Genomic DNA, 9,755 nt, shown 5'->3' on the forward strand with positions numbered 1-9,755 from the left:
ACTCAAAAACTTTCAGCCTTTTAATTACTGATGGAATAAGATACAAAAAAATAACCTGGAATTCAAACCAGGCTACACACTCAATGTAGTTAAAGGTTTTGCCACTAGGTAGAACACACTTATTACCCTTTTAAACTAAAGTGTAAAGATCACATGAGGCAACTAAGGGGGTTTTCACACCTGGTCACTTCATGTGTTTTCTGTTATCAGATAGCTATCCGATGGTAAAAAGACCAGGTCTAAATGCCCTCCGAAACGTTTTCGAGACAGATATAAATCTGATGGTTGAAACCCCTTCAGGAGGTGGTCTGGGACGCATTTCAGATGTAACTGGACAGGTGTACTCCTCCCAAACGGAAGTACGTCACTCGCAAGTCATCTTTCACCCAGGTGTCTCGTTGGATCTTAAAATGCGCTGCTGTCGCTACTGTTTTTTTGTAGCATAACCGTCGTAACCATTTTTTTCGTCTTTTTGATTGCGTTCTGAAAACCGCACACAGCAAAGCTTGTTCCATTTCAATTACCCCGGAAATGAGGTAAAATATATTTGCATTTTGGGCGGGAGTAAAAAGATCGGATCGATATCCGATTTGCCGAGACGCATTTATGTGGCCTAATGTAAATGGAAAGGTTTTAACAAATCTGATAGCTATTGGATCAGAGAAAACACATGAAGTGACCAGGTGTAAAAAGGCCCTAATATTTACAGATGTTTAATAGTTTGTTCTTTCTCCGTCTTTCTTTCTGTCGCTGAAAAGGATTAAAGGTAAATTAGAAGTCGCTTTTGTCTGTAAGCAGTCACACTTTTTGTTGTTTGTTTTCTGACCATTTCCTGTAATTTCTTTAGTTGCTGTGACTCCACCAAATAAGCTTCTAATATTTTATTATTTTTAATTCACGTAGCTCTGGTCGGTCGCCTGTTTGCTCTTTGCTCTGCATTCCTTCTGATTAATAAGCACAAAGTACACAGGAAAGAAATGCTGTTGAACTGAATCACTGCTCTGGTCCGTGTTGCTTTAAAAGCTTGTGTGATGAATAGTTTAGCGTGAGACGCGACGTTTGTTGCCGTGCTGATGTTCGGGTAGCCGTGACCTTTCCTATTGACCAGCCGGAACCTTTCAGATCAAAGCAGATCAATGACAACAAAGCCAAGGCTCTTGTTGGTCTGTCCTGGAGGGAAACACCTCTAAAGGCGAGCCCAAGTTCGATTCCGTGCCCTTTTTATGTTCCCGAAATACCTCCGGGGATTAAAGAGTTGTTCCCTACATGCACTTTGTCTTGAGGGAAAGTGCGACCTAAACACCGCTGCATTTTTTTATTTTTTGTTTCGTCTTCCAAACACATTTGAAACGGATTATTTCTCGAATGTTTGTGTTTGAAGTGCAATGAAAATGGATTGTTTTGCCCCCACGTGCTAATTGGAGCAAAGCTCTGCTACTTTAAATGGGTAATTAATTGGACCAGGTAAAGCTGATTGGACAAATGAAGTCTACGCGTTATGCTTCATTAGCTAGAGGAAGTTAACTAGGAGTCTAATTAAATCATTGCCTGCGGATTCAGCCTGCTTTCGATAGGCTGTGGAAGACTGTAGTGTACAAGAGCTCACGCTCGCCAGTTTGAACGGAAACCAACAACACGCTAATGCTGGATTTCTTTACCACACACTGATAAATTGTCTCATGAGAAGGCTTTAACGACGGACCTGCGATTAAAGGAAACATCTTCAGTCAGCGACTTTCCTGCCTTCTTTCCTAATGAGATGCTGCTTGACTTCCAGCCACCAAAAATCCATGTTTATTTCTCCGTTTTACACAAAAAACACCCAGTGCCCGGAAGTGTTCTGAAGGGCTTGCGGCACTTCGTTACTCGATCAGATTTTATCCTTCTGTGCAAGATTCTGAAACTTGAGTCACTGGTGCAGGAGATTTTACAAAAAGGAAAACAAAACACACTTCACGGGAAGTGATTTTGTTATATTACGTAAAGGTTTGGACCTTCTCCTGGGTCTCACTTTTCATTATTAGAGCTGTTGCTGAACTTTATCTAAACTTGTATATCTGTTAAACTTGTGTGCTAGTGAAAGTCGTTACCGTTCGAGTTTGAGTCTCTGGGCGAGGAGTCTCCAGTCGGCCCCGTTAGGGCACGGAGCGTCCAGACTGCTGCAGATCTTCTGCCGGATGAGGTAGGGGATCTGAAAGGCGCTGGGTCCAGCCAGAGCAGGGCTGCTCTTATCCATCAGCAGGAGATCAGCATCCAGCGGCCTGGTGTCCTGCAGAGCCACAACACCATATAGCACCAGTGAGCTGCCGTTTATTTCCATTGTTCCACTAGTTACTGCTAATTTCCAAGTGGAGAATGAGCAAAAATTACAAGCCATGCTAAAAAAAAAACATAACTAATGGCACCTCATTCTGAAACACAGCAACTTCAATATACGATGGAATGTGGATCATCTTTTCATATCATAAGTGCTTACAGGGGGAGGGAATAAAGTTGCCTCGATAATTAGCCAGACTAACGGTTAGATCCCTTATTAGCAACAGCTCGGTAAGTCATTAGAGATGAAGGTGACCATTATGTGGTTGTTCTAATGACAAACATCACCTCTGGATCATCACAGAAACGCCATTTGTCTGTGAAAGTTTCTTTCAAACTGATTCTTTAAAGCTGGAGGAGGAGGACGTAAATCTTTAGCCCACTCTATTTTACGCTTTATGATCACAACCCTTCTGCTCTATGTAAATGTTTATTTGGGACATGTTTCTATGGCAACTGCACTAGTAATAAGTTTTTTGTGACTACATAACTAGCTGCTTAGCCTAACTGTAATGCCAATGTCAGGGAGTCAGCTAAAATTGATTTAGATGGAAGTCTCAGGCCCTTAAGGATTCATTACCCACTGAATGTCTCGGAAACATCTCAGAGACACACACTTTAGTGAAGCACTTTTCCCTCGATGTAACTGATGAGCATTAGCTAACAAGTTGGGTTCGGTGCCAGCGCTGAGCGATGCACTGTGAGTGTAAACAGCCAGCTGTGTTACCTTAGAAATGTTGAAGTCGAGGCTGAAGCTCTGGCCTTCACCCTCCACCTGCCACACACACAGCGTGCAGGAGAGCTCACACGTGCTAACACTCATCCGCTCCAGAGTGAAGGTGCAGTGCAAACTCCGCTGTGTGCCGCTCCAGATGTGATAGAACGGGATTTCCTGTGTACACACACACGGTACATAAGGGACATGTGTGGACAATACACACTTTACTAAAGACATAGAAACATTCCACCAGATCTCTGTAGTGCAATTGTGTGGTCACACATTCCATCTATCCCTAGCCATCCATATCTGTCCGTCTGTCTGTCGCTAGCCATCTCCGTCTGTCTGTCGCTAGCCATCTCCGTCTGTCTGTCGCTAGCCATCTCCGTCTGTCCGTCTGTCGCTAGCCATCTCCGTCTGTCCGTCTGTCGCTAGCCATCCCCGTCTGTCCGTCTGTCGCTAGCCATCTCCGTCTGTCCGTCTGTCGCTAGCCATCTCCGTCTGTCGCTAGCCATCTCTGTCTGTCTTTCCCTAGCCACATCTGTCTGTCCCTAGCCACCTCTCTGTCTAGCGCTAACCATCTCCGTCTGTCTATCGCTAGCCGTCCATATCTATCTGTCTGTCTGTCTGTCTGTCTGTCTGTCTGTCTGTTGCTAGCCACCCATATCTATCTAACTCTCTATCTAACTATAGCCATCCATCCATCCATGAAAGCAGACAGAGTGACCCCTTGAGTGTGTAAACCAGTCATTAATCACTGGTTCTTTAGATCTTCAGGTCATGATGGAGGGGTTCTGTGGGCAGCAGACAAGTGAAAGTCCAATAAAATATGACAGATGAGTAAGCAATCAGTGCAGCCTGTGTGGACTCAGGTGTGTGTGTGTGTGTGTGTGTGTATGTTTATAAGTGAGAGAGAGAAGGAGATTTAAGGACCAGGCAAGCAGTAAGTACTAATCTGAAATAAAGGCGACAAATACGATCCCATTACTGCCATCATTTGAGCCCATTAAACATTACACTGTATGAATCACAGGAACAAACACTGATGCTTTTATGATGACACATAATAACTCACACACACACACACACACACACACACACACACACACACACACACACACACACACACACCTCTATTTATTAGCTATGCAGCAGATTTGATTAAATGTTAGAAAATAGGGTCATGACTGCAGCAGCCACCCACCTCTAGACTCCTCATCACGGCGTCTAACCTCTCATAGGGGGTATTTTGTGCCTATAGGGGGAGCTGTTGCTCAGTGTGACTCACACACACACAGCTCTCGCTACGTTGAGCATTACTGAGATAAGAGATGAGTGTGTGTCCAGAGCGCTCCTACACCTCTGTACTGTGCCTTCTACTCTCTCATTCTCCCACGAGAATCTGTGCTCCATCTCTTGCTAAAATACACACACACACACACACACACACACACACACACACAGACTAGAGGAGAAGGAGTGCGGGAGGAAAGTATTTCCATGCAGCTCTATATTTAACTCCCTCCACAGCCAAGAGCTGCCCTGCACTGAAATCTGCACAAAGTGAGCAGTGAATCTTCCTCTTCTTCACTCTGACTGCTACTCACTCACATTACACCATTTATGATGATTCTGTCTGTCTGTCTGTCTCAATTTCTTCCCGTTTGTCTCTCTATATACATACGTCTGCCTGTCTGTCTGTCTCTACCGTCTTGTCGTTCTATCACTCGGTCTAGCCTGTCTTTCCGTTCCTCTATCAAGCTGGATGTCTGTGTGTAAATATACCTGTCTGTCTGTGTCTGTCTGTCTATCTCTGTCCATCTATTCACCTGTCTATCTGTCGGTTTGTATCCCTGTCTCTCTCTAGCTGGTTGTCTCTTTAGCTCTCTTCTTCTGCATCTATCTATCTGTCTGTTAAGCGCTCCGTCTCTACAGCTGCCTGTTTGTCTGTCCATCCATCTGTCTGTTTTTCTGTCAGTCTAACCTGTTATCTGTCTATCTACAAGTCTGTCTGTCCATCTGACTGTCTGTGTGTCCTTCCGTACATCCATTTGCCTATCCATCCATATATCCAGCTGTCTGCAGGATGTCTGTCTATCTGTTAATTTATCTGTCCATTTGACTGTCCACCCATCTGTGTCTAGCCTTCCATCAATCCTTCCCTCTTACTCTCTATCTAGCCCTCTTTTGGCCAGGACTCTCCTATAAGTATTTGTCAGTCCATCCGTCCATCCATCCATGCATCCCTCTAGCTACCTGTAACTGATTATCTATTTATTTCTATGTCCATCAATCTCTACCTCTCTCTTTATCAATCCCTCGTTCATTCCATCATTCTCTCGTATCATCGGTTAAATTCCGCTGGTCTGGTAGCATTTGTTGTATTTGTGCGCATCTCATCTACAGCGAGATTTGCGGCTCGGCTGCTCGCTCTGTAACGGAGCTGAGCTCCATCGCCGCACGTTCAGAAACGATCCTAATGAGGCCAAACCGAAGAAATATCCCATTAGAAAGCTCGTCTATGCAGAACGGCGCAGCATTAAAAACCTGATGCTGGCTGGAGCGACGTATCAAGAGCCCTTTTAAACGTGCCGCCCGTGGGGAAATCTGCTAAACTCCTGCTCACAGAGCCAATGATCAAACTCAGGCAGTGGAACATGCACGCAGAGCTATGTAAAAAAAAGTGAGTGAGAGAGAGAGAGTGAGAGAGATGGAAACAATAGCTGGGGGCCATTTGAAGGATAAATAAGTGTAATAGCGGGGTGAGGGTATGACTCAGATACAGCGAGATGAGAACACAGCAGTATGGAATGAGAGAAAGAAAGAAAAAGGTTCCTGCTAATGCTTTGGAGAGCTATTAATGGTCTTTAAGCTCATATAACACAAAGACGTCCAGCAGGTTCTGACATCCTTTCTGAACATTCAAGAAATCTATCAAGCTCCTTCATTTAGCAACTTGTCTGTCTGTAGGTTACGAGTTTAAGTATTTTCATGTGTGTGTGTGTGTGTGTGTGTATTTATTTCATATACACGAGGGGTTGTCACCTAGAGGAATGCTGTCACAGCAAAGTATCTGAGCTTCGAAAAATACTGCAGGGGAAAAAAAAAGAAACCCTTAGCGCAGTTCAGCGACTCTAGTTTTCTGAATTCTGTACAGCTTTTACTGCAGATGGTCTACCTGAAGCTACAAGGCTACAGAACTCGGCTCAAAAAATAGAACGATTTCAGTCTTGTGTGTGATTTAATTGACTCACCGTGGTCAAATTACAGAACCCAGGATTGATTAAAGATAGAGAGATCATAAAAAAGTCCGTAGCTCTAGTGATAACGTGTTGCATTGAACCAAAACACTTTAAACACATGTTATTCCTACCTGGTAGGCGGTGAGAAGCTTGCTCCTCCACTGGGCCTGTGGCAGGTCATGGATGGAGAGGCGCAGGTTATGGTAGCTGTCTTTAAACAGGAGAACGTGTGGCTCGTCGATAAGGCGACCTCCAAGCTGTGCCTCCGTCTGCATCACCTCCTACAGAGACACAGCAGAGTTTCAGGTACGGTCCGACACGTCACCCAGAGCTGCTTCCCTGAGACAGGGGATTCGTAATAAAAGCACACGATTCCTCCTGAGAAACTCTTACAGGAAATGAACTATTTGCATGAATAAAAAAAAATAAATCAAATTCTATTAAAGATAAACATGACCATGATTGTGGGGTCAAGGAAGGAAAAACCTGGATGGCTGGATATTAACCTCATTTAAAGCACATATTAAGCTTATTGATGCCTTGCACCTTGGGGGACATGGTGGCTTAGTGGTTAGCACGTACGACTCACACCTCCAGAGTTGGGGGTTCGATTCCCGTCTCCGCCATGTGTGTGTGGAGTTTGCATGTTCTCCCCGTGCCTCGGGGGTTTCCTCTGGTTTCCTGCCCCGGTCCAAAGACATGCATGGTAGGTTGATTGGCATCTCTGGAAAATTGTCTGTAGTGTGTGAGTGAATGAGTGTGTGTGTGTGTGTGTGTGTGTGTGTGTGTCCTGCAATGGGTTGGCACTCCGTCCAGGGTGTATCCTGCCTCGATGCCCAATGACGCCTGAGATAGGCACAGGCTCCCCGTGACCCGAGACGTTCGCCCCTTGCACCTTCAACTCAACGCTTGTTCTGTTATTCTCTTCATTCCTGAAACTTCAACACATCCTGGAGACCTGGCTGGGGTTTGAACCAGTGACCTCTGAACACCATCTGATCCACAGGCACGTCTCATACAAGCACACTTTTCAATATTAGTCCTGCTATAACGTCAAGCGGACGTGTTTCATATAAAGCTACTCCTTTGTGTTTATTTTGAAAAAACAGAACTAACTCAAATATCAAAGAGAGATACAAGCTAATGTGCACAGACATGAAAATAAAGTCTGAAGAAGCAGCACTTGAACACCACCCAATCCCTGGCTCATGCTGGCAGCGCACTTTTCGCAGGATTCCCGAGCATCGAATATGAAGCTAATGTGTCGGAAGAAACGCTCTCTGAAAGGGCAGATGGATGTGGCCGTATGGTGTGGAGGCTTTACTGTGTGAACGCCGATGCGCACGGGTTGAATTCGGAGAGCGAGTCTAATTATGATGGAGAATTTCTCCAATTCTTATCCGTGCAGGAATTTTCTATGCCGCTCGCATCAGGCTCAACCGGTAAGGAAGCTGGTAATTATCGATTTAAAGCACGGCTACTCCGCGTCCGTCACGTCTGACTGCCACAAAGTCTTTCAGGCGACAGAGTAACATGGAGATAAGATCGTCCGGTCTCTGCGCTCCCTAATGAGGGACATAACGAGGCCAATTTTAAGCGTGTCCCTTTGCGGAGACATTTCTGAACCGACCATTTATTCCTTATTAAAGCCGTAGTGCTTCCCCCCCCCCAACTGTCTTTCAAGCTGTACTCGTGTCCTCGTGGTGCAGACTAAAGGCCAGAGGTTATCTCTCCAGTCGTCTGGGGTGGCGTGAGTCAATAGCAGAGGCCAATCGAATGTAGAGAGCCATATAATCTCTCTCACTGTGTGGCTTTTACTGACACAAAAGGCTCTGTAGAGCAGCTCCAAAGCTCCTTGTTTAGCACCGAGCTCTTCTAAGCACAATTACTCTTCTCTGGAAATTAGCATTGCAAATGGTGGCTCGTGGACTTTGATCCAGATTCTGACCCATCAGCAGATCGAGCCGAGAGCCTGCCAATTATCCCATTATGAAACCCTGGCACCCCGAATACCAATGCGGACGTCCTGCCAGCGTCCGGAGAGCTTCAGATTAACGAGCGCGCATAAATCTGTCAGTCTCAGCCTGCTGTTTTTACAGCATCACGCCCAAAACATAAAAAATATGCACTCTCTGTTTGTGTGTTTGCTTTCCACATGTGGTTTCGACAGAGAGAGTAATGGCCTCCTGTACGCCTCATTGTCTTCTTAACAAATTGCTTTGTGCAACAGCACATTTACGGCGCTGGAGGGAAAAAAAAAAAAAAAAGAAACCCAGTGAAGTCCCTAAAACTTTATTTAGTCGAGTGAGGGCGGAAAGCGCTCGACACCTTCGTCGGCGGGTCAGATAAGATCTCTCGTTTATTTACACGGCAGATGTGGAGAAGGACGAACGCGACGACGAGTTGATCACGAAATGAAAAGCGGCCTATCTGATAGGAAATGTCATGCGGTCGCGGTTAACGCCGAGCTGTAAAGGCCGCCGTCTGATCGGCTTCCTAGAATATCTATATATTTTTTTATGTAGCTTTAAGAGACGAGATATGAAGAGGAGGAAGGGGTGGGGGGGTGGGGTTGTGGTCGATGAAAAATGGTGAGAAGAAACTCCACGAGAGAAGATGGAGAAGCAGCTTAGCGTTTTCGCCTTGAGGTCAGAAGTGTGTTAAGCTTCAGAGAGACAGATAACTGGATTATCGGAGGCCCGGACGCAGTTCTCCAACTTTTCAGCCTCATCTGTTCTGTCCGTTTGCCTCGGCGTCTGATAGACTCCGTCCATCCGGGAACAGAGGACAGAATCGCGTCTAGTTAATCTTCCTTTTCCGCCTGTGACAGAAGGAAGTTAGCCATCCTGCTATCTCTGAAGACGAAAAACTGTCCTGGAGAAGCAGGAAAGCTTTAGAGGCTCTTGGTTTTAAAAAGAAGACTGAAAATAAACAGGTTAATAAGTAGATGAGTTTCAGAGCGGCAACGGATTAACGTTTGACGCTCGCTAGCAATTAACGGGTGAGTGTTGATTTCCCAAAGTTTACTCAGTATTATGTACGTGAAGTATGATTGGCTGTGAGATTCTCTGACCGCTCGTATTTGGCTCGAGGTCCTACTTTTCTTCAGCTCCCGACTCACCTGTAAATCTTCTGTCTGGTGAACAAACCTTCTCTTGTTCCTCCAACAGATATGAGGAAGAAAAAATGGAACCTGAGTGAAACATTTCTAGAACTTTCCTGCTTTCGATTATATGGCGTCATTTCAATGTGATGACAGAAATGAAATAAAAAAAGATTCTCATCCAGCATCATATAAAAACTATTCAATTACTGACAGTGCTGAAACAGGTGTGTGTGTGTGTGTGTGTGTGTGTGTGTGTGTGTGTGTGTGTCTCTGTTTGTGTCTGTTTATGTCTCTGTGTGTGTCTGTGAGTGTGTGTCTCTGTGAGTGTGTGTCTCTGTGTGTGTCTGTGTGTCTCTCTGTGTGTGTGTCTCTC

At 45.2% G+C, this 9,755-nt stretch overlaps 1 protein-coding gene across 6 annotated transcripts in view; it reads right to left on the reverse strand.

Moving 5' to 3' along the window:
• The window catches only part of unc5a (unc-5 netrin receptor A), a 187,475-nt gene that overhangs the window by 3,717 nt on the left and 174,003 nt on the right, over positions 1–9,755 (reverse strand). For all 6 annotated transcript variants that reach the window (XM_027138155.2, XM_047800459.1, XM_027138158.2 and 3 more), the window contains 3 exons: positions 6,408–6,557; positions 3,044–3,208; positions 2,091–2,269 (listed from right to left, as the gene is read on the reverse strand). In XM_027138155.2, the coding sequence (XP_026993956.2) occupies positions 2,091–2,269; positions 3,044–3,208; positions 6,408–6,557 (494 nt within the window). The remainder of the gene's footprint in view (positions 1–2,090; positions 2,270–3,043; positions 3,209–6,407; positions 6,558–9,755) is intronic.

The sequence above is a fragment of the Tachysurus fulvidraco genome, chromosome 15, assembly GCF_022655615.1.
Source record: "Tachysurus fulvidraco isolate hzauxx_2018 chromosome 15, HZAU_PFXX_2.0, whole genome shotgun sequence".
NCBI classification, from domain to species: Eukaryota; Metazoa; Chordata; class Actinopteri; order Siluriformes; family Bagridae; genus Tachysurus; species Tachysurus fulvidraco.